Source organism: Cyprinodon tularosa, unplaced genomic scaffold, assembly GCF_016077235.1.
Source record: "Cyprinodon tularosa strain WSP-4 unplaced genomic scaffold, ASM1607723v1 ctg946, whole genome shotgun sequence".
Taxonomy (NCBI): domain Eukaryota; kingdom Metazoa; phylum Chordata; class Actinopteri; order Cyprinodontiformes; family Cyprinodontidae; genus Cyprinodon; species Cyprinodon tularosa.
The window spans coordinates 67,505-92,947 of record NW_024039725.1 but is presented as its reverse complement, the minus strand read 5'-3'; the positions used below and the strand labels follow the sequence as shown (position 1 = coordinate 92,947).

The 25,443-nt window shown below is 37.1% G+C and overlaps 1 protein-coding gene across 1 annotated transcript in view; it reads right to left on the bottom strand.

Annotated features, from left to right (window-relative positions):
* The window catches only part of LOC119776622 (matrix metalloproteinase-17-like), a gene marked incomplete at its 5' end in the record, with an annotated part of 62,363 nt that extends 37,378 nt beyond the window's left edge, over window positions 1–24,985 (bottom strand). The window contains 3 exons of the mRNA XM_038275163.1: window positions 5,094–5,380; window positions 23,414–23,549; window positions 24,853–24,985. Coding sequence (XP_038131091.1) covers window positions 5,094–5,380; window positions 23,414–23,549; window positions 24,853–24,985 — 556 coding nt within the window. The remainder of the gene's footprint in view (window positions 1–5,093; window positions 5,381–23,413; window positions 23,550–24,852) is intronic.
* Between the last annotated feature and the right edge of the window lie 458 nt (window positions 24,986–25,443).

Genomic DNA, 25,443 nt, shown 5'->3' with positions numbered 1-25,443 from the left:
ATTCTGAATTGTAGGGAGTATTGGCCAAGTGGTCAGAGCAGTGCAGTTGTACTCAGAGAAGGTTGCAAGTACCCGGTTCAATCCCCACATCCTCCACTCTGAGTTCTTGAGCAAAACCCTTAACCCCACACCGCTCTACGGGCGCCACACAACCGCATCCCAAGGGGATGGGTCAAATGCAGAGGTGAAGGTCTCCATTGTGGGACAATAAAGGGATTTACATATCAGATCATGAACCAAATTGTAGCCACAGTCTAATGTATTGATGTGATTTAATTAATTAATCTAATTACAAACTGGAAACCAGGTAAAAGAGCAAAAGTTGAAAATTGCTGCTCACATTCAATATGCTGTCCATTAAATACAACTGACCTCGAGTTTTTTGAAGTATTTATAATTTTATCTTTGGTTTGTGTAACTTTTCTGTACTGTTTTAACTTAATAATAATTTGATTTATTGTTTTATTTTGTTCTACAAAACCAAATTACTAGGGATGAACGACATAATCGGCCCCCTATCGGTACCGGCCTATATCGGCCTTAAAACTGAATATCGGACATCGGCCACCCTACCGATATTTAACCCGATATTTGATCAGCTTCTGAGTTTCTAAAGTCAAAAAAAAAAAAAAAAATACTACTTCTTCTTCTTCCTCAAAAACTTCTTTTTTACAGACTTAAAAACTTCTAAAGACGAGGGAAAAAATGTTGATACATTAAAATATCACAATATCTTAATATGCTGATATGTTGCCATTTAAAAACACCATATCAATCTCTTTTACTAATGAAATATTGCTATATGTCATTGTTATGCTAGGAAATCGCCCGAAAATTCACGAAATTTTGCCATATTTTTAGATGTTGATATATTTTACTAACAAAATCTCACAAGAATTTGCAAAATATCACGAGAGTTTGTAACAGAACAATGAAATTTCACGAGATTTTGAAAGTAAAACAGATCGATATCGCGTTTTTAAAAATCAATTTGATATCAGCATATGAAAATATATTTGAGTATATTATTTTTTTAAAGTGTCAGAAATGGTTAACAAAACTGCTATTTTCAATGACTACTTATTTTTGTCCAGCTTTAACATCGGTATCGATATCGGTTATCGGCTACATGAGTTTTAAAATATCGGCATATCGGATATCGGCCAAAATCCCAATATCGTGCATCCCTACAAATTACTGTAGAATTTGAAACATTTACAGAAAAGTTACAGTGTTTGGGGGGGAAATTTCCATTTTAAAATAAATAAAAGACATATATTCTTTAATGGAAATGGACAAAGATTTTACGGTGTGCATGTGCAAGGCTTCAAGATTCAAGATTGCATAATGTTGCAGCTATATTTGAAGTGAAAAAAAAAAATGATTCATGTGCTACTTTGCTTTGGTTTATTACATGTGACTCACATAAAAAAAGACATTGAAGTTTGTGGGTTTACTGCAACAAAATGTGAAAACGTTAATAGGATAAGAAAACATTTGCAATGTGTTGTATAAAGGAGGAATTTAAAATGAGAAAACATAAGGATCTGAATGACTTCCTGGGATTTTTACTTGCGGGTCAAAGTGTAAACTAAATGTGTTGCTGGCGTTTCCCGACAGGCCGTGATTACGGCTAAGGTCACAGATGCAGGAACCTTAATGATCCACAAAGGGAGTAAAGCCTGACCTATGTGGTTCAATTTGAGGTAAAATGTACTGCTGGAAACTTTAATACTAGTTATTGGAGACACCTAAGGGAAGACATGGACTGATTCTCATTCGTGGCACAGAGTAGTTATCCCTTGTCTGGATGTAAGTGTGTTTCAAGCAAGTAATGGGATCGCAAGAATCAGACCATGACCTGATGGACGAGGGTGGCTTGGACTGATGAATCATGTAGATAAACCGGAGCATTCCTGGCACTTATCTAAGGAGAAGATGGAGGAATTATACAAGGGAGGTAAACAAGTGAGCAACCCTGCAGAGGTCATATGATACTTTTTGTTGATTCTCTGCCAAGAACCATGAAACATCTATGGATGCAGTTCATGAAGATGTGGCTGAGGTCATCAGCAGAACATTTTGCCAATGTTAGATAGAAATTGATATTTTTGTATTATTTATAATTTTTTATTTTGGATAATAATTAGTTCAGGAAAATGCAGACCCCTGGGTCTATCTTTCTGAAATAACCCCAAAACATCAGCTAACCAAGAAATGGAGCATGTTTATTTTTTATCCTTGGCCAAAAAGGACAAAAATCACTACATGGAAACTCTCCGGTTCTAATTCATTAGCGAGGGACACTTTATTACAGTCTGTTGGCTCAGTGTGTTATTCTTTATTGAATATACGAGCAGTCGTTTTGTTTTTAAAACCTTTTTATGGATCTGTTATGTCCTACTGACAGAGAATATTGACCAGCTGTTTTATGGTAATTTTCCCGTTTGCGCTAGTTATCAATATTTCTACAAAAATATGTGATAAACATGAGTTGTAAAGTTTCAAATAATCTTATCAAGTTTACTTTCAGCCTAACACTTTCAGCTGCCAGACACAGCAAAAATGTCTCCCTTTATTTATTACCATAAACAGTAACATCAAAGGCAAGATATTCGTCCTCATGTCTCTTCTTTTCTTTTCATGTTTTTATGTCGTGTCCCGTTAATGGATTCACAACATTTATAGGCAAACAAATAGACACCTGAGAGTGATAGTAAAGATATATAGTAAAAACTCTTGATGAGAACAACTTTGCTCTTAGCAATATTGCAGCACACTATAAGTTTTAGCCAAAGTTTTATTTGTGATCTCAAAACTTTTGCAGATAGTCTTTTATGCAAAACAAGGTCGTTCGATGAGCCTACTTCAGTAATTAGCTTCTGCTTCACATTTAAGGATATATAGGTTGAACAATGACGCAGAGTATTCACGGAATGGCTCTTTTAACCTTCTACATTGGCTTTTAATCGATTCTGAATTATTTAAGGACCAGGTGTTGGTTTTGAACACAGTATAATAACCAATGTCATTTTTAGAAGTTTTTTCAAAGTATATTGATTTTCCACAGCAGAATGCGATTAAAAAATTACATTTGTCCATTATTAGCTTAGAAACCATATGTTTTATTTTAGATAGTTTCAACAAATATCAACATTTAGTCCATGCAGGAGTTATATGTTTTTCTTTATTCTAAAACCTGAAATGGAAAATGGAAAGAAAAAAACTATTTCAGATACTTAACAAAAGAATACTTGGTTATCTTTTATCAAAAGTTTATGAGATGTTTGCATCTCTAATCGACTTTGTTAAAGATTCGCTGGATTTTAAAGGTTGCAGACCCCTGATTTAACTGATTTGAGGTCTATGGGGTGATTCTTGTCAGAGAATGGGCTTCTGGAGTCAACAAATCATTTCTATGTCATGTTTTTGTTCTACCCAGCCTCTGAACCAGGTGATTCCAATCTGGTTTATCTATGTAGATTGAACTCACCAGGTTCAGTGGCTAGGTAGAACAAAAACATGACAGAAATAACTTGTTGACTCCAGATCGCCTATCTCTGTTTTTTGTGCCACCAGCCTGAGTGCAAAATTACCAGTTAGAGCATGCATTGAGACCGAGTGTAGAGACGAAACCGAGTGCACGCAGAAAAGGAGGGAAGCAGGGGCAAAAATGGGAGAGCAGTTTGTTAGATTTGAGGGTGCACAAGACACGTTTTGAGGCACGCTGCACGTCGATCAGGTTGGTGGCACAAAAGATATGCCATAAAAATCCAATCAGGGTGCTTAGCACACATCCATGAAGAGCGCTCAGACGATTGACCCTGACTGTTAAGTCTGCAATAGTTCTTGGTTACCAGCTGTCTGGTGCAAAGGGATGTTTTTAGCCAAAATGGTCATTTTCCCCATTAAAATGGTGATACAAACTGAGACCATTGAAAGAAGTTTGTCAAGGAGCCACATTTATTAGAATATTATCCATATATGATGCTAAAATAAGTAGAAGAAAGGATTTTATACTTCCAAATAATCCTTTTAAATGTACTTCACTACTGTGGAGAGTCATTTCCTGAAGCAGGATGAAGAATTGCTTCTCTGTCATAGGTATGGTAATGATGATTTTAAAAGTGCTGTCTTGCAGTTTGCTGAGTAATTCCTTGATGCAGACTAAGGCGAAAAACTGGATGTGAAGTGAGACAGTGAAAGCAGCAGATAATGGAGTACTAGGTCTAAATATAAAGGCAGCAGGATTCCATGCACTATGTGCCTTTACCTCAAAAAGAAAAAGAAAAGCTTTGATATACTAATATTCAAAACCTTGGAAAATCTCTTTATCATACTGTGTCAGTCTTTTGCAGACTATCAAACTATAGCAAAGCTGCCAGGTGACCTTACTGTTGACCATGCTTCTAGAAACTCTATTTCACTAAAGTTGCTTCTAATATTATCCATTTAAAAAGTTGGCGTCCATGTAAAATGCAAATTTCAGACACAATAAGTCACCTCTTTCATCCCAATAACTTAAAGGTAAAAGACAGAAATGTAAGCTGTCAGGCTTTCAACAAATCTCCATGGCACAACAAATTGGAATCGATGAAAGCTGACAGTGAAATTCAATTACTTTTGCTGATTGCTAAAAACAGATTTAATGGCTATCAGCAGGCGTGTACGTGTGAGCTGTTTGTTTCTGGCAGCGGCGGAAAATAAAAAGGATGCCTTTTATGCTTCCTAATAAGCTTGTGATAAAAATCAGTGCTCCTTTAGTCGCCACACACAGACCATTGAATGTTATATTGTTACTTCAAACAAATGAAAAGCTAATTATAAAATCTGAATCATGACCAGACTAGACAAAGGCACAGCTTGCCTTGCAGGTGCAACCAGAGTTTTAGTTTAAAAAACAAAAGCTTTATTTTTTTTTCCCCCTGGTTTTTCTTCAGTCTATTTTTTTCTCTTCTTTTTTTATAGAGTCATAAAAATTTTTCAAAATCCTCTTTGTGTTAAGTTTTCTCAAGATTCCGACATTTTTCTTAGCATTTAACTTAATACATTCAGGTTTAAGCACTTGTATTTATATAGTCTTTATTTCTCACCTGGTGATCTGAAGGTCCAGGCCTCATCATCGTCAAAGTGTGTATCGCCTGCGGTGAACCTCTCCCCAGGAAAAAAAGCATGCGCCACTGTGCCCCCAGGCCCATCGAAGGGGTATCCATCATTATGGTCGGCTTTAGTGAAGTCTATCTGAATGTCTGCATCGCTGCCGGCCACCTCATGGAAGTTCAGAGGTGCGATATCACTCCAGACCTTCAGGGCGTAGTACATGAGGGCCCGAACTGTGTCCCTGCCCAGTAAGGCTGAATCCTTGGGGAAGGTTCTCACTCTAAGAAAGAAAATAGGAGGTCATATAATGATAAGAGATGGGATGAGTTCATCATTATTAACAGTTTGAAACACACACATAGTGACCTTGCAATTTGTTTCTGTTGTGTGGGTAAATAAATGCAGATATTGGCTTTTTATTAACCTATCCATAAACAACAGCTCCACAAAAAAGGTGAAAATATAAAAAAAATCTTAAGTGTTTATGTTGAATAGTTGTGTCCCCATTTTTATATATACTCTTCTTTTTTACATATTTCAGAGCATTGCAGACGGTATTCATTAACGTCTCATTTCACAGCATGTATTTCTGAGCCATCACTTTTTAGCTAATGATTGTCACAGGTCGGGGGATATTTGCATATTTGCGTTTCAGTTCCTTTTTTCCCCCAGCAGTATTTAAAATCGACTCAGTGCAGTAAAGTTACAGTAAGCCTTACAAGAGCCGGCAGCATATTCTTAATTAAATGTAATTATCAGTGATCAGACAGGTAAAGTAATGCAAAACAAACAGGAATCCAATCCAACTGCATGTGCTTTCTAACAGAGTATATGGACCTATTTTTAATTGAAATTTCAACTTAATAGAAAAATTGGAAATTGCTATTAAGCAGTTAAAGGGACAAAAGGCTATGAAATAATAAAAGCAAAAAAAAAAGTGACTATATGGCAAATTCTAAAGTAAATTCTCATTTCTATAGAAACTAGAATGAGATTGGGGCAGATGTTCAATTCAATTCAGTTTATTTATATAGCGCCAAATTCACAACACATGTCATCTCAAGGCACTTTACAGTTCAACCAGATCATACAGTCAAATTGATACAAAGTTTTCTATCTAAGGAAAACCAGTTGATTGCAATGACTCATTGACTCAAATACAATCCCCCACACTAAGCATGCTTGTAGCGACAGTGGAGAGGAAAAACTCCCTTTTAACAGGAAGAAACCTCCAGCAGAACCAGGCTCAGTGTGAGCGGCCATCTGCCGAGGCCGACTGGGGTTCAAGGAGACAGAAGCAGAGATACAAAAAGCAGCTGTAAAAGGCGGCCCCGTCCAGGAAACACGCAGCCAGGCAGACGAGCTCCAAGGCAGCTCCCATGCCAGAGGACGAAGAGAGCACATCCACTCAGTCACGGTCAGAGAAACAGGACCACACTGGAAAACAGGCCGATCTCCAACATCTATAAACAAGGGTGTTGATAGAAGCAGCACAGCTGATGTTTCTTTCCAGGATGACGTCACAGCCAAACAGGAACAGACGAGGCAAAGCTACTCTGAGGAAAAGCAGAGAGAGCAGAAGGTTAGAGATTGAACTAACAGATTCTGCAGAATAGGAGAACAGAGAGAGAATGAAGCAGAATGATGAAATGGGGGTCCCTATGTCCTCCAAAAGTCTAAGCCTATAGCAGCATAACTATAGAGATAGCTCAGGATAACCTGAGCCACTCTAACTATAAGCTTTATCAAAAAGGAAAGTTTTAAGCCTAGCCTTAAAAGTAGACAGGGTGTCTGCCTCACGGACTAAAACTGGTAGTTGGTTCCACAGGAGAGGAGCCTGATAACTAAAAGATCTGCCTCCCATTCTACTTTTAGAAATTCTAGGAACCATTAGTAAACCTGCAGATTGAGAGCGAAGTGCTCTGTTAGGAACATAAGGAACAATCAGATCTCTGATATAAGATGGAGCTTGGCCATTTAAGGCTTTATATGTGAGGAGGATTTTAAATTCTATTCTTGATTTAACAGGAAGCCAATGAAGAGAAGCCAGGATAGGCGAGATATGATCTCTCTTTTTAATTTTCATTAGAACTCTGGCTGCAGCATTTTGGATCAGCTGAAGGCTTTTAACTACAGTTTGTGGACTTCCTGATAGTAAAGAATTACAATAGTCCAGCCTTGAAGTAACAAATGCATGGACTAGTTTCTCAGCATCACCCCTGGACAGGATATTTCTAATTTTTGCAATGTTCCTCAGATGAAAGAAGGAAATTCTAGAAACCTCTTTGATGTGGAATTTAAATGACAGGTCCTGATCAAAAATAACACCAAGATTTTTTACTTTATTATCTGAAATCAGTTTAATCCCATCCAAATGAAGTGACTGGCTAATCAGTTTCTTTTTCAGAGACTCTGGTCCAAAGACTATAACTTCTGTTTTGTCTGCATTCAGGAGCAGAAAGTTAAGAGTCATCCAGGTTTTTATGTCTTCAAGACATGCCTGTAATCTATGTAATGGGTTAGCTTCATCTGGATTTATAGACAGATATAGCTGGGTATCATCAGCGTAACAGTGGAAATTAATCCCATGCTGTCTAATAATTCTACCAATTGGGAGCATGTATAAAGTAAAGAGAATTGGTCCTAGCACTGATCCCTGTGGTACTCCACAGGTAACCTTTGAGCGTGTTGAAGATCTATCATTAACATGAACAAACTGAATTCGATCAGATAGATAAGATTTAAACCAGTCTAGTGCTGTTCCTTTAATTCCAACAAAATATTCAAGTCTTTCTAAAAGAATATTATGGTCAACTGTATCAAATGCAGCACTAAGATCCAACAGGACGAGTACAGATACAAGTCCATTATCTGAGGCCATGAGAATATCATTAGTGACTTTCACCAGAGCTGTTTCAGTGCTATGATGAGCTCTAAAGCCAGACTGAAACTCTTCAAAAAGTTCATTATGGTGGAAGTGATCGCAAACTTGTTTGGCAACTACTTTCTCAAGAATTTTGGATAAGAAAGGAAGATTGGATATAGGTCTATAATTGACCAAGTCATCTGGGTCAAGAGACGGTTTCTTAAGCAGAGGTTTAATTACAGCAACCTTAAAAGCTTTAGGTACATATCCCTGTAACAGAGATAGATTAATCACATCTAAAATGGAGGAGGAGATCAAAGGGAATACCTCCTTAAATAACCTGGTTGGAACTGGATCTAACATACAAGTTGAAGGCTTAGATGAAGACAATCATTTTGCTAATTCAGAGAGTTCAACTGGATCAAAGCAGTCTAAACCCGGTTCAGATTCCATGACTACCTCAGGTACAATAGCGGATAGAGGAGTGCTTATGATCTTATTTTTAATAAGATCAATCTTATTTATAAAGAATCCCATAAAATCATTGCTGCTAAGAGCAGGTGGAATGGACGGTTCAACAGAGCTATGGCTCTGGGTGAGTTTGGCAACTGTATTAAAAAGAAATCAAGGATTATTCTTATTCTCCTCTATTAATGAGGAGAAGTATGCTGCTCTTGCTTTACAAAGAGTCCTCTTATACAGCAGTAAACCATTTTTCCAGACTAGGAAGGACTCTCGCAGGCCTGTGGAGCGATATTTTCTCTCCAGTTTCCTAGCATTTTGCTTCAAAGTACGCAGCTCTGCATTAAACCAAGGAGCAAGCTTTCTATTTTTAACGGTTTTCATTTTCAAAGGAGCTGCGTTGTCTAAGGCAATACGCAGAGAACTAGCAACCCCATTTACAAAATCATCAACCTGTGAAGGGGAATAAGCTAAGCTTTTGCACTCTGCAGCACTGCTCAGTGACACAGAGGAGAGAGAAAGTGAAGCAGATTCTTAAAAATTTATAACTGCACTATCTGATAAAGATCTACTAAAATTTAACCTTCTTTTGGGGGAGGAGAACTCTGTTAAAGTAATCCTGAAGGTTATTGGAAAGTGGTCAGAGAGGACAGGGTTGTGAGGAAATACTGTTATTTCTTCACATTCTATGCCGTATGTTAGCACAAGATCCAAAGTATGAAGATAAGAATGCGTGGGACTATTCACATTTTGAACAAAGCCAATAGTGTCTAAGATAGCATTAAAGGCTGCTCTTAAGCTATCGCCTTCAATGTCAGCATGGATGTTAAAATCTCCCACTATGATGACCCTGTCAGTATTTAATACCAAATCAGAAAGGAACTCTGAAAACTCATCTAAAAATTCAGAGTAAGGACCTGGTGGACGATACAAAGTTACAAAAAGAAGAGGTTTTCTTGCCTTGAAATTTGGATCAGGGAAATTAAGGGTTAAATGTTCAAAAGAGTTGTAGGTATTAATTGTTTTGGGAGTAATCAGTAAGTCAGACTGGAAGATTGTTGCTACTCCTCCTCCTCGCCCAGAACTTCTGGGGATGTGAAAATTTAAATAGCTTGAAGGAGTTGCCTCATTTATGCTCACATAATCCTCTTGCTGCAGCCAGGTTTCTGTAAGGCAAAACAAGTCAATGTGATTATCACAAATCAAGTCATTAACTAGTAGACTTTTAGAGGAAAGCGATCTTATGTTCAGCTTCCTGCCCTAGACCAACAGCTATAACAGGATGATTTAGATTCAATTATAGGTTAGAATGATCCAAAGTCAAAATCCATCACAGGGTTTGAGCTAGAGCTGATCTTTACATATGCTCTGAATTAAAGGTAAAGTGGAGGATTTTCATGAATTTTTGAAAAGACCCGCTGTCTCCCCTTAAAAAAAAAATGCACATGCACGACCTTGTACCACGCGTGCAAAAGCATGCATGAGCCCATTTCTCCTCATGCACGCTCTGTTTAAATTGGTAATTTTGTGCAAAGGAATGGCTAAAATATCGGCCTGTATATGTGAAAAACTGAGATACATTATCTGAAATACTAGTAGCTCTAATAGCAGTGAAATATGGATCTACAAAGTACAAATGTGTGACACCATTCAGATTGTGTGAAAAAATAAAAATTTTAATTGGCAAAAGCACTTCACTAACGCACTGCAGGAGATATTGAGAGTAGGAGTATGTTTACTTAGAAAAAGATCCAACAATTTTATTCCTAATTGTTCCACTTAAGCTCTTCAGAGATCATGAAAGTTTGCCAACACCCATAGTTTCACTTCATGTCTAAAGCCTGTTGTTCTGCTCCCAGAACGTTTTTAACCCATCTAGTGATGCAAATGAGTTCATTAGTGCAGCTAATTAATGCATTAATTAGCAAACATGTCTGTATCAACATGTCACAAAACAGATGGAAGCGAGTAGCTTGAATGCAATGTTGGCTTAAAGCAAAAATGAAATGGGCACTTGAAAATTGGGTTTTTTCCATTAATATGCAAATGTAGTCAGCGAGTTGCAGCTAAATGTAATCGGACCATTTGTTTGGAGGGAGACTTGTAGAGTACAGTGTGACAAAACTTTTGTCTTTATTTGTTTGCCAAAATGGGACTGCATAGTCCATTTATTCATACAGTACCGCCTGAGTGTTTGACCGCCGCTGCTAACTACAGTTAGACAAGGTCACTGCAAACGGATCAGCGCCTCCACAGACAATTCACCTGCTGATTAGTCTTAATTCAAATCGACGAGGGAGGCTGATTGTGTATGTCTGTGTGTTTCAAGAGAATGTTTGCTGGAGAAAAATGGAAAGACAGAGTGGATGGTTTTGACAGATATAGGCATGTATGTGCATCTAAATGCCGTGTGCATAAGTGTGCAAAAGTGTGTGTGTGTGAACGCAATTACAGGTAAGACTGCCAAGGTTAGAGCACTCCTGCTCTGCATCTTAGATGAACTATGGAGTCTCTGTGAACTGCCACTGCTCACATGCAGAGACAACCCTCGCATGAAAATTAAAGTAAGCATCTTTCCCCACAGTGCCTTCTTTAAATTTGATTATCTTTTCAGAGTGGGGACTCACCAGTGTGTCAAACACCTTGATTCAAACTGCCTTATTGATTACATTTAATCAGGCAACCAAATGCATTCAGATCTGATCTTTATTAAACAGATAGTTTTAATTAAGTCCTCACCACTGTGTATTTATGGCCTGATTGTTTCCATTGAGCTTTAATGAGAGTTTAAACAACAACATTATATCATTTTAATTAAGAATATTTAAAATTATTTCATTGCCTGTTTTTCCTGCACGATGTAACCCGAGTCAAAAGATCTGCTTTCTATGATAAAATGTATTTATTTCTAAAAATGGAAAACACATACAGATATAATTCAACAAATTAGACCGTTAATTCAGATTGGGCTTGTTTTTAAGCTAGAGGATACTTTAGAAAGAACAGCCTTCAAAACAAGTATTAAACATAATTTTTATTCATTCCCATGGATTTCTCATGGGTTTAATGTTATATTCTAATTTATGAAAAGTTAATTTTGTGGTTTTAATTAGGTTTAAGAAGAAATCATAATTAACTGAAATAGAGGCTTGAAAACATGAGTCTGTATGTAATTAATTAAAGTATACTGATTTACTAAGAGGTTCCTGTAAAATCACTGCTGTAGATATGGTGCCATAATTGTCCTGCTAAATACACCTTGTGCCTTCAGAAATGGCCACTTTGTGATTTATCTTAAGTGTATATATTAGTCTATTTTCATGCATGCCTTATACCTAAGTGCTTTAGATATTTATATCATTTTATTTACCTATTCCATATTATATGTTTCATGTTGCACGATTGTACCACAAAAAATTCCTTTGTGAACTCCTTCACTAACAATGGCATTAAACCTGATTCTGATTCAGAAAAAAAGGAGCTCCAAGCAAATACAGTGATGATAAAATGCCAACTTTATGTTGTTGCATAAAGCCCAAATGATAGAGGGAAAATAATCATAATAAAAAAAAAAAAAGAGTCGGACTGGGATTTTGATTCAGAATGGTATCTGAGGAAATACATGTAATAAATACATCACAAAGAGTTTTATAATTGTTATATTTTTTCATTTGTATTTAGGATATTTAGAGAAAAAAGAGGAAGTTAAGAAAAAATAGAAATGGGACCAAATGAAAGATGGTAAAGTGACACAAAACGATGCACATTTGCTGAATCTTTGTGAACTATGTGACTTGTCAGTGTGAGACTATGCTCATTTGCTCTGCACATCTGCTTCTAATAAAAGTCACACAAAGAAAAAATGCATCTCTTTGCACATGGATTTTATGCAAAACAGAAAAAAATGAGAAATGTTTATGTTAGTTATAGCTGAATAAACCTTTTGTATGACACAGATTTTGAGAAAAAATACTGCAATGTGAACGATGGTGGTAATATTGGTTGAAGAGAAAAAAAAATAGAGAGACAAAACTACTTATTATGCTGTGGATTTAAGCTAAAACAGAGTAGGGATGTCCCAGAAAGCAGAATAAACCATCTCTGGATGGAATGTTTTTTTGTTAATAATCCTTTAACTGCTCTGTGACAGACAGGCGACGTGTCCAGGGTGTACCCCGCCTCTCGCCCATAGACTGCCAGAGATAGGCACCGGCCCCTTTGCGGCCCTGACAATATCAGCTGGAGAAGATGGATGAGTAAACCCTTAAATCAAATATATATTTTTACACAGTATTTAAGATTATTTTATGTCTTTAGAAGAAAAAATAAATAAATAAAACCGTTGTATCAATCGATGTTCCAATATATATTATTCCAAACAGAGAGCTTCTTCAAACAGAACTGTGAGACATAAGAGTTATTTGTAATAACGATCTGTCCTCATCAAGGAATGGGAGAATAGTCAACATCCTGTGATACAAATTTAAAACCTATTTTTTATTTATTACATGAAAAACGGTTAATACAAATGTCAAGAAAAACAAAGTGTTTTATTTTGAAAAAAAATTAGGGCCAAACATTATTAGAGACTAAGGAGAGTGTTAATCCTACTATTAAATACAAGATAACTTCAGCAACTACTTACTTACGGTAGAACAAATGAATGAAAGGGAAAACAGCATTTTGTAATTTCTGCTGTGACTCATTTAAAACAACCACTTCACTTATTTATGTAGAAGTGGCCTTTTAAATGTGGTTTATTCCTGATGCAGTCAGATGTTGCTGTGCTGAGTCTGTAGCTAAAGAGAGGAAAAATGTGACGAACAAAGCAACAAGAAATTTCTGACATTTGAACTGTTTAAATGTAGGTTTTGCACTGACTTTGCACTTTTAAGTTAGAGAATCAGAAGAAAATACTTTTAATATAGGGTTTTCTCATTTACTGATTGATTAATAAAAAAAGTATACAGTTTAGAGAAAACCTCAGCTTCCTGAGTCTGAGATTAGTTTCTTACTTTCAGTAGACATGCACATTTGTGCAAGTTGCAAATTATCTCTGGTCTGAGTGTTTGGAACCCACAAAGGCATTGTCACTCTCACAAATGGACAATATTTTAAGCAATGAGCAGTTTGCTTACTTTTTTCCTTGGATCTCTGGTGTTTCATCGCTGCAAACATTGCCCTCAGAGCCATACTAACACTTACCAAAACTGCTGTCGTTGCTGCTGCTAATTAAACCCTGCTTTAATTCTCACATCCATCTGCAAAGAATCCATTTTCCCTAAGGAAGAGTTATTATCATCACTGGCCACTATCTGCTCTAGTTTACCACATGAGGAAAAACAAGGTCACATTCAAACATTTGTGCATATTCCCATTAAACGTTATTTTCCTGGGGAGCTGTCTGAATAATCTTGTTTGGTTATGAAGAAATATATCTACAGAAAAAAACTTAGCATAGTGTGACCCGAATGACTAAAAATCCATAAAATACGGTCAGTTTCTGAGGGCAGCATTAATGGTACATTACACTGACAGCTGCTATTCAGCTCTCCAAGAATAAGCCTGTGGATTAATCACAGAATTGAATGCCTGTTTTCTTGGTATTATTCTAATCATGACTTATGCAAACTTATATAGTGATAAACGCATTAGCAAGCATGGTTTAGTCAAAAGTGCAGACGCCAGAGTTTTTGGCTCCAGCACAAAGCAGGACTCATCAGCTGCTCGGTGGCTGGAGGGCTGTTTAGCAGCAATAGAGCTTCAGAGAGTGCATCATTGACTTACAAATAAATATCTGAGGACAGAGTGTGCTGTCAGACTCTTCCACATCAATCAAATTTAATACCTACATAAAGAAGTGCTTACATCAAAGAACACCCTGACACTACAGCGCACGCAGTCCTGGACGGACCCAGGATCATTTGCTATGGAGCTTAACAGGCAAAGAGGGAAGAAGAGGAGCCAGATGAAAAAGAGCGAGAGGAAAGAGATAGGAGTATTGTTAGAGCCTGGGGGGGAATGCTGGAGGTAAAAGCAAGAAAAGAGATAAAATATGCAAGTAACAGTGTGAATCCGGAGGCAGTTGCAGTTATTTATGCATTTATTTCAAAACTCTAAGCAGCAGCTTGATACTAATGCATTCAGAAATCACAAACATGGTCCTTTTTGTGTTCATTATAAAAGTAAATTGGGTGGAGATCTTTATTTCAGCTGTTTTAAATATGAACTGGACTTTTGGTAAAGATTTTCATCCATATTTCACTGAAAGTTTCAGAAGTTAGAGCTTAAAAGAGTTTACTTTCCCCCCTACCATTACATGATGAGGACAATCTTCTGTCCTTTGTTACTCTTTAGAGGAACATTTTGTTCACCTTTTACAACCTGATCCAATCTGTGTTAAAGGGCTAAAAGTTCCCCTTACTGGCACATATTTTTTCTGAGTGTGGAGCGCATTAAATTACTCCAGTACTTCCTGCAGGAAAAATAAATAGAGATTAGAAAATAAACCAAAATCAGGCTGTACAAATAATTCTGAAACGGTACAGACAAAACAATTTAATGAACTTTTTTTTACAGAAGAAAACTGACATAAAAGGCGGAGTTGAAATTTTTAATGGGGTTAAACATTGTATGCCAGTGGATTGACAAAGCAGAGCAGCTGAAGAAACATTTTAAAGAATGAACAACTACTATCTTAAGAGTATAGTGGAGGATTCTCTTTTTCCAGGTGGATCATTAAAATAAGTGGTCCTCTTAATTGTCAATCATTCTGGTGATATGTTTAGGTACGGCCGTCCTACGTTCCCATTTTGACTTACCGGCGGTGAGTCCGACATAGTGGAAAGCATTTTCTTCTTTTGGAAAGTAAGCTTGTATGAGTGATGCAAACAGCAACTTTTAAACAGAGCGTGCACGAGGAGAAATGGGCTTGTGCATGCTCTCGCACGTGTTTAATAGGGTACAGAGTTGTGCATGTGCATTTCAGTACTACTGCATCTCAGTAGTGGGTACAGTGTTGTGGGTGTGCTTTTTTTTTGTGGAGAGGGCAGGTCTTTTGAAAAACTTGTGAAAATCCTCCACTTTGCCTTTAAAGTCAATGCTGGTGTTATTCTATAATATTTGGACCATAGGAGAGGTGTAGTGCTAAATGAATTTGCTATAAATTCAAGATAATCAGCTAAGGTTGATTCTGGCATTAATGCTTTTAAATTGCCCCAAATAATAAAGAAAAATCTAAATATACTCTTGAGAACAATTTTCCTGCTCATGAGCTCTATTGGATGACAGTGATTATAGAAATAAATCCCTTATTACAGATGTTTACGGAAAGGTTTTTCACTGAGTAGTTGGGATGTATGAACCAAAGATCCAAATGCAGCACTCAGTGGAAACATCGTTCTAGTGTGTAGTCAAAAAAACATCAGAGAAAAACTATTATGCTGTAAACCATAATGAGTGCATGTAAATTGAGATTAACGATCAACGGGTTCGGGGGGCATCTGAGACTATAATTGCCTATAAATTCCACTTTTTTTAACCTTGTTATTCTTAACCATTAAAGAAAAAAAAAAAAAAAAACTTTTAAAAATCGTCCAACACTTTTCTTTCCTAACCAAGCATTTTGTATTATAGATTTGGGTATTGCATGTAAGCTGCTGTATAGTACAGTGAAGAAACTTCACAACAACGTTTTACACTCCAGTTGATTCACATGCTCATAATACTAATAGTAATAATAATTTAAATTAAAATGTTTAATTCCCTTCTTAGCAAAACCCATATTTTCACCTTTTAAAGACTAAAGAAAACATATCTTTTCTTTCAACCAATCATGCCTGCTCTGTGTTCTCTAACAAGAAGTAGACAGGTTATTTCTTCTACAATAAAAAAAGAAAAGCCTTTTTTTTTTTCCAGGAGCCAAGTTGCAGGTGGTTTAGGTTAGGATATTGGATGTAGTTAGTTGATAGAAGGGTGTCGATTATTAGCTAAACGCTGCAGTTATTTAGCAGCAAACCTCATAGTAGTCTCCATGCTGGTCGCCTTTAGCAGATGTTGACTTCATAGCTCCAGTACAGTGAGCAGCGACGGATGGTTGCCCCTTTTTTTCAGGTCAACTGACACAACACTCACATCATGATGCCCTCAGAAACAGTTTGAACTTCTGACTGAGAGCCTTCAGAGATGTGGTGGGATTATTTCAACAAGGCCCGCCTGCAGGGACAGAGTCTCCAGGTAATTTGTTTTCAATAAGCCATGACTATCCTTGCCCCTGGTGACAGGTGATTCATCCCTCTGAGCTCATCACTCTCACAGCCTGAGCAGCTGCTGAAAACGCTTGCGCTGCTCAGCGCATTCCAGCTGGATGAGCCCGACATGTATCCCTGGGAATCAGTGGTGGATGATTTTCCTCAATTTATGTCCACTGCAGCTACAGGGGGTGGCCTATCAAACACATCAGCTACTGTGCTGTTTCACAGAGCCATGGTGCCTACCTTGATTTTTATGAGCCATTGCTGCATAATGAAGTGAGTCTGAAGTCAGAACGTGGGTATAAGAAACCATAGTTCCTCTTCTGATTGCAAATCAGAAAACCAATGGGATACTCTTTTCTGCTAACCACTAATAACACTAGCTAATAATGTTGAAGTCCATTCTTTGCATTTAATGAGAAAAAAGTTATCAGAAGTCTGCAGCTATCAGTATAAATTGCATACATGGCAGCCGTATTGGATTTTGAGGTCAGGGATGTTGGAACAGACTCTCCAGCTTAGATTTCTAAATTCGGGGAGACTGCTTATTTATTCTAATTGGAAACATAAGTTTCTAAATGAAAATTGAATCCATTACACCACCTCCTTAAGCCACACATATGATGCAATTAAATAAAAAACATATCTATCTTTTAATTCTTTCTTCTGAAAAAAAAACTACTTGCTTTCTTTTCATATGTTTGTTAATAAACTGACACTTGAAAACCTTACACTATACAGATGTGGCAATTGTTCTAAAACGTTATGGCATATTTTCCAAGTAACAACTTATGTACGTATACACCATGCATTAGGTTATTCCTACAGCTTTGTAACCATTATCGAGCTCTACTTTAATGTTGTTTGTTCCGATTTTAACCAGCACAAGCCGTCCAGCCTTGTTCCAACAGCCTTCCCTACAGCTGAAGGTTCCTGCTCATCGACCTGTTTCTTCAATCCTCCAGCGCCCTGATGTCCTGCTTTCTTGCCTCGTTGTGCTCGACTTTGCTTTCTTTCTGTCCTACCTTGGATCTATTAAGCCTCTTCATTTCATTATCTCTTGGTTTGGTGGATTGGCCTTTAAAAATTCATGTTTCGTGTTATATCACTTTACGCTGATCTGGTTAGATCCAGTTGAGTTTTTTTTTTTTTAAATGTACTGCCAATATTTATTTCTTGCCTAGTTTGATGTACTGGTATTGAACTGTTTGTGCTGCTGTTGTGTTACGCCATTATGTAGTTAAATATAGCAGGCTTAACTCATGCTTTCCTTTTCTTTTCTTTCCTTTACCTTCCAAAGGGTCAGAATATGGTCAGACTTTGATGACATTTAAAACAAACACCTCACAACATGCCATTCTCTGTAAGCCCCCCCCCAGTGGATCTACATGATTTAACTAGATTTTCATAATTTTATTTATTTTTCAACTCTTATCTTATTCCTAAAATGAACACAACAAATAACATTAAAGAAGGAAAACTATTAAATGATATATTATGATGTACTTTTACAGATAGGAAGATACTGAATAGTAGAAGCAATTTAATGTTTGGATAAACTGTGTGTGATCGACATGTGGGTGAAGGAAAACACTTTTTTAATTGTTTGGGCTTGATATGATATAAAAATAAAGTCTATACTGCTAATTTGGGGCAAACTGTACTGCAGCAGTTCTGAATGCACAAGGAGACGGATGATGGAAACCACATAAACGCTCCTCTGATGCCATAAAATGTTTCCAAATTTGGCAAACCTCGTTTCCCTTGCAAGCAAGATGAACTGTCGTGAGATGTGTAAATTCACAAACTCACGAAAATACATCTTGCCAGAAGCCAACGGATAAATTATCATCAATACGGAAAGGTTTCGTGTCAGTGAAATGCAATGACGTGTATGACATCAAAGCGTCAACCAGAAGCTGAAGACTGAAGCAAAACAAACATGGCGGCTCCATTTTTAGCAGGAATACTCTTTATTTTCTTTATGAAAAATAAGCAAAAAAAAAAAAAAAACAATTTTTGCCTTTGTGGATGGTAAGATGTTTGCACAATTCTCCCAAATGGATTGGAAAACAGCTTGATTTATCAGTTAACTCTGTGAAAAAAATCAAGCATATGACATTTCAAAGCTGCTACCACTGCTGTGATTGGCTAAAAGCTGGGACATGGGAGGCTGGTAGAGTAGTAGTGGTTTAAAAGTTCCCCTTCAAACTAAAAGACAGCCAAATGACGGCTGGTTACCAGCCAAGATCAGCCAAGCATAAAAGCCTCCAAGTCAGAGTCCCATCACTGAAAAGGGAGCTTTTAAACCTCCACTACTGTACCCAATCAGCTCAAGGAATTCTACTGAGTTTCCCTCCGTGTAGGGAACCCTTTCTAAAGGAGTCTTGGAAGATTGATAGTGTGCAGTTCAATTTAAATTCTGCACAGTATCAATCCGGTTTATGCAAGGTTAACATTTTATCTCAGTTTTCTATTTTTTCCAAACTTGACGATCTTATTTCTGAATTGTCTAGCCAGAAGAGGAAATGTCACAAGCGAAAGGTGAAAGGTCATCAGTGAGGTCCAAGCTGAGATAAATACCTTTGTGGAGTCAAAAAAAAAAAAAAAAAAAAAGTTGTGCTATGTTATTTCTCCCCTACAGTGACAGCAGAAAAACCTTCCCCGGTTCATGACATAAAAAAATCTCATTTGAGGACTCAGCCACCCCTATAACTCCTGGATCACCATAAGGATGGAGACAGGAGGTCCTGTTTAAGACAGGAAAGTCAGGGTATCACAAAAAGATAAACTCTTTATACTGTATTTCCACCCTATCCTTAAACAGTCTTCTGCTTATTTAACTAAATGAATCAGAGTTTTGGTCACCTAGAGAATCTATCCTCACTTGGACGGTTACCTACATGTCTTTGTATTTCACTTTCTTTCTATATGTGTGTGTAGATGTATGCAATAGAGTTTAAAAACCTTTTTTCTTATATGTTTGATTTTGGTGCACAAATGTATTTCTATACACTTTACTGATTTGTGTTCCACAAGAGCACACATTTTCTACAACCTGGAAGATGGATAAACTTAGAGCAACCCATCTAGGTTTAGTCTCCCCTGACAGTGTGCATGTTAATCAGCCAGACTGTTCAGCTACAGTTTTACATAAACATTTAAGTTGGTCATGAACCTAAGTGTCAAAATATTTACACTACCTTGCCAAGGAATTCAAAGCAATTGAACAGCTTCATATTTTGTCACCAGTGTATATGTTGGCATTTAAATTATAGACCAACCCAAACGATCCAATTTATTTTCGAACAAAATCAGGGCAGCCTGCTGACGTTTTCACCATAGCATTCATAGACATTAAACTAATACAGCAGCTCTTCCTAACAACTAACTCATTGTTATGGCTTAGGGGAAGACTAGAGGTTGTCATAACAATTGGTACAATAGAAAGGTTCACTTGGAGCAGGATTGTACAAGAGCTGGATATGGATACAATGCAACTGTAAAATGTTGAGAATGAAAGCGGTTAAAGCAAACTTTTCACCTCATTCGCATGTTGTTGCTCCTTCTTGACATTTTGCCCATTAGTATGACAACACTATCGCTTCATCAAGTGAAAGGAGCTTCTATCCACTTGCCTGTTTTCTGTTCAACTCAATATGATATACCTGGGTTATATGGAGCGAGTCACAATGCTGTAAATAATATAGAAAGCTGAACAACGGTGGTGGCGTTCTGAGGTTCAGGGGGTCAAGGGAGCTACGGCTGGATCACGGTCACTTCCCATGGACCTTCTGTCTGTTTAGGGCCATATTTTATAAAACCAGGATAAAGGATTAAGTGGGTACTTTCTGTTCTCGTGCCAAATAAAGCCACAGCTCGGTTTCACCAAAGCAGCAACACGTTGTTACAGTGGTAATTTATTCTGTGCACTTTCCTGCTCTCGACCAGGCTAACAGTCTTACTCTAATCTGAGTGCTGTATCTGCTCACTCTGATGATGATTAGAAACCACGTTTTCTGGTTTCTGATCGGTGACATGAGGACAAAGGAGGACAACAGGGGATCAAAACAAGAGGCTGGGCAGACAGATTTTCAAAAACATCCCACAGAAGTATGAACTACATCAAGGAGGAATTCTACAATATTGCACTTAAAAAGATTTAGACTACATAATACAAAATAAACTTAAGAGCAGTTGGACTACTTTTGTAGTGATGCACTAGACCGCACACACATTAAGATATAACACCGCTCTGGAGCACATAAAGGGAAGGGTTAAGAAAGAATGTTGGGCCTGTCAATTATATATATTTAATATGTGAATAACAATATCTGAAAACGTCTTATTGCTTTAAAACCTATTCTCTTCTTTAACAGGTCTCCTTTTGTTTAAGTTAAGGGTCAAATTTTCTGCTGGCTTGATTTCTGAGAATAACAGAATGTTTGAAAAAAAAAAAAAGGCTTATTGGCTGATTCGTTATCATCAACAACAGATTTCGCTTTCTTTTCTCTTTGCCCCGAATCGCTCCATTCACATTGTTAAAAATAAGTCCTTCACATTGCTTTGCCCAAGAACACGTATACATAAATGATGAACTTGAGTTGCATCATTCTTGTTTGCATGAACGCATATCTTCACCTTTGGTTAAAAGTTTTTAATTTGAGGAAACCACTGAAGGCTGTGCATTCTTTTTCATTTCTTTTCGTGAAGACAAGCTTAAAGAAGACTAGCCAATTAAAATTGAGCAGACACAGGTAAGTTAAGCATTAACCCAGTACCAGGGAGAAATTTAAATGTTTTTCACTTGGTTTTTGTTAGTTTCCTGGGATATACACGGACAGTTTTGCTATTCAAAGATACATTAGAATCTTGCTTAAAGCTGAGTTAAACCATAAAACCATTCTGCGATCACCAAACACAGTTAAAACCATAAGCAGTGTAAAAAAGTAAATTAACTTAAAAAAAAAAAAAGAAAAAAAAGAAAAAAAGAAAAACACTGTACTGTCTGCACAGATTCCACAAATATAGGATTTGCCACAAACTACCAAGAATTTACACAACCACCAGCAGAGGAAGACCAGAATAATCACTTGCTTTTCAAAAACATGATTTTTATTTTTATTACTTGGTTATTTTCTCCCCTAAAAGTTTTAAGTCTAGGCACATATTACTGTGTTTACTGAAAACATTAGCCCACTGAAGTTATAAAGGAGAAATACCACACACAAATCTGGAAGAAGCACATGTTTATTTTGTAAATTTAAAAAAAATTGTGAAATAGACAAGCATGACTGCAAAGTGGAGATTAAAGGAAATGTCATTGTATTTAATTTGTTAGGAATAAAAACTTAAAATAATGTTCACAGAACCATATTTCTCTATAACCACACTTGCACTGATATTTTTGCCAATTCTTTGTAAAATAGCTCACACTTATTGGTCAAACGGGTGTTGTGACAGCAGAACAGTTAGATTAACCTCTCAACTTGGCCTTTCTCATATGTTCTTCTAGGATTTCCCTGCATTTAGCTCCATCTATCGTCCCATCAGCTATGATCAGCTCTACAGTCTCTGCTGAATAAAGTGTCTCTACAGATGAGGCTGCCTTCAACATTACAATGGAAGAGGTTGTGTGTAGAGCGGTTTGCTGTTATAGTTATGCCACTACTTCTATTTTTAATCAAGATTATGTCTCCATTACATTGCTTCACACTTACGCAATCCGATGAGACGACCCATATTGATGGTCTTTTTCCAGGTATTTAGTACATGTGTTATTTAGGGACTACACAAACGAGCACTCAGGATGACAATAAACCCAGTGAACCAAAAACATCTTCAGGTTTACTGACAGAGGACACACAGACAAGTTTGACAAGTTTGCATTTGAGCTTCCACAGAAGACCTAACATATATCTGCTGTGTAAACATTACATTATGTTGATCTAATGAAGACCTTAAACCTCTCTTTGTTTATTGGGATGAGTCAAAGTACAGGGACGAGAAAATTAACAGATATGGAAAGGAAAGCAGGAGTGGAGAATAAACTTTAGGCATTCAAATTCTAATCCACTTAATCAGTCTCTGTTTCTATATGTGTGTTTTTCCACTGACACAGAATTTTGCTGACATCACCCCAAGGTAGCAGTAAAATAAAACTTTTGGAAACCACCACTAGACTTTTTGAGGAAATTGTACTTTATAGGGGAAAACCATAAAGCAAACAAAATGAAAAGAAAGAAAGGAATAAAATCAGATTTTAAACCTGTCTCTGCATGTCAAAGTCTTGTTTAAAAAGAATGAAAAGTGAAAGCTAAGCTATTTTTGATTAAGCTAAGCTTTTATCTTCAGAAATTAATGAGTGAGGGAATTCTTAATTTCTCTATTATCTTTTGATCCTTAGTAATTATCATTGTCTGAGTAAAGTAAATAAACGCCCACTGTAAAAGGCATAACGAGCTGCCATGCTTTGTTTTGATAAGAGTTTGCAATGTGTATGTTTTTGAGTGCTTGCTGAAAGTTGGGGGAAAATATGTGAATAGATTTCCAGCAAATGTCTAAACAACAGCAACACCATCAGTTCAAAATTACACAAAGATAATTCTATTTTTGTGAGAAAAAGGTTTTCTCTGCTTGAAAGCTTTGCAACCTTTCAGTTTTCATCTAAGAATTACTGGATACACAACTTAGCATTAGCTAAATATGCAGGTATGATTTAAAATGTTCCTACCTCCATGACAGATGTCTCTTATTCCATTTGTTCTGTGAGTTCAAGCTTCGTTTCCTGCGCCCTGTCGTCACATTGGGATCGGAGACATCTGGCAGAGAGCATCTGGGTGTTTTCATTAGACCTAGTGTGGCTTGGTCTGAAGGGCAGCAAAGGGTGAGAGAAAATTGTTAAAACTTAAACGACATGCTGTGATCAAGCTGCTGTAACCACCTTTGATTAGAAGAAAAGAGTTTATGTGTATTAATATGTGAACTCAAGAGTTGTCACTAAAATCGTGTATGCTTTAAATAAACTTAAAAATAAACCTTAATATCTAAATAAAAAAATCCCAATAAAATACATGTAATAGCAACCTTTATCCCAAAGGAATACTTTTATAATGGCACAGAAAAAGATGTAATGCTTAAAGGCATAGTGGAGGATCTTCTATTTCCGGGTGGATCATTAAATAAATTGGTCCTCTTAATTGTCAATCATTCCGGTTATGTGTTTACATAAGGCCATCCTACGTGCTCTGTTGTGAATCTGACATACGTAGTGGAAAACTGCTTATCTTGTTTCGGAATGTAAGCTTGTATGAGCGATGCAAACAGCAACTTTTAAACAGAGCGTGCACGAGGAGAAATGGTCTCCTGCATGCTCTAACACGTGCATAATAGTCGTTCTCTCCCTGGTCTTTTCAAAAATTTGCGAAAACACTCCTCTATACCTTTAAGTGTTAAGACAGATGCATTCTATTTACTACAGTGGCTCAGCATCCTTTTACAAATGACTGCACCAGTAATGATGGTTATCTAGGTCGTCGTATGCAATCATACCAAATGTGCATCCATAAAAAGCATTTTGAACACGACAAACTACACAAGCTTTGTAAGATACCTGCTTACATGTTTAATGACAGTTCTAAAGATCTCTGCAGACTGTTACAGCTCAAAATTACTTATACCTACCGTCTTTTACTATATCTGGTGGAGATAAAAAATGATGCTGCTTGTGATGCCTATAACTGAGAAAGACTGCCAAAGTGAGCTGAAGGAAATTATGAGTGTACAGCATGGAGAGAATAGGAGTATGCACCTTAATCAATATACTGTTCGGGTTCAGAAGTACAGGCATCATCAATCACATACAGTAGGCACATGGAGGTATTGTCATTCTCTTCTCTCCCTCTCTGTGACGGCAAGTGTGATTTATGTTTACAAGCTGTCCTGTGGTGGGTAGAAAGCTGTGCAATGTAATACTTCCCAGTAAATAGAACCCAAATAAATATTACCTCTCAGTGTTATGTCTGAGAGACATTGATTCAGTCCCTTCTAAAGCTGCCACTGCATGCTTTTTGTTTGTGGGACTCCATTATATTATACCTCTTGTATTCTCTTCCACTCTTACTTTTGTTTTATATAATCTGCAGTTTCAAAGTAGAATAGATGAATCCCTACCTAATACACCAGTTTCCTTCAGCCCTCCAAACTTCTGCATGGCTTTGATGGCCTTGGTCAACGCCTCTTTGGTCTGCAGCTGGCCGGTCACTGGGTCGGGGGGCGGGAGGTATCCAAACCTACTCAGCCAGTCCTGGAAGAGAAACAGAAGCAGACACACTTCAAGAAACAGTCAGCTTTTCATGTTCACTGTGGGTGGAAAGGATTCTGGGCGTTTATGTGTCTGAATCCAGATGCAGTTGTTTTATTTTCAAGCTTAACATAGTTGGGTGCTGAACAGAAACAAGAAAAAACAATATAAATTGAGCTTTAATTAAACAAGTCAAAAGCAGAGATGAATATTAATCACAAGATGAAGGTTGCTCTAAAGTGAATACTGTTGTTAAAGTCCATTATTTCCAGCAGATTTATTTTCTAAGTATAATTTTTTTTTTGAAAAATGACTGGATTCTCTCCATTACATCCATCTTTGACTCACTCTTGAGAAACGTCACCACAACACCAAAGGTCATGTGATACCTCCCACTTTAAACCCCTGCCATCTAGCTGCAGCAAAACTCAATGCCCAATGATTTGCTGCTGTTATGAGCA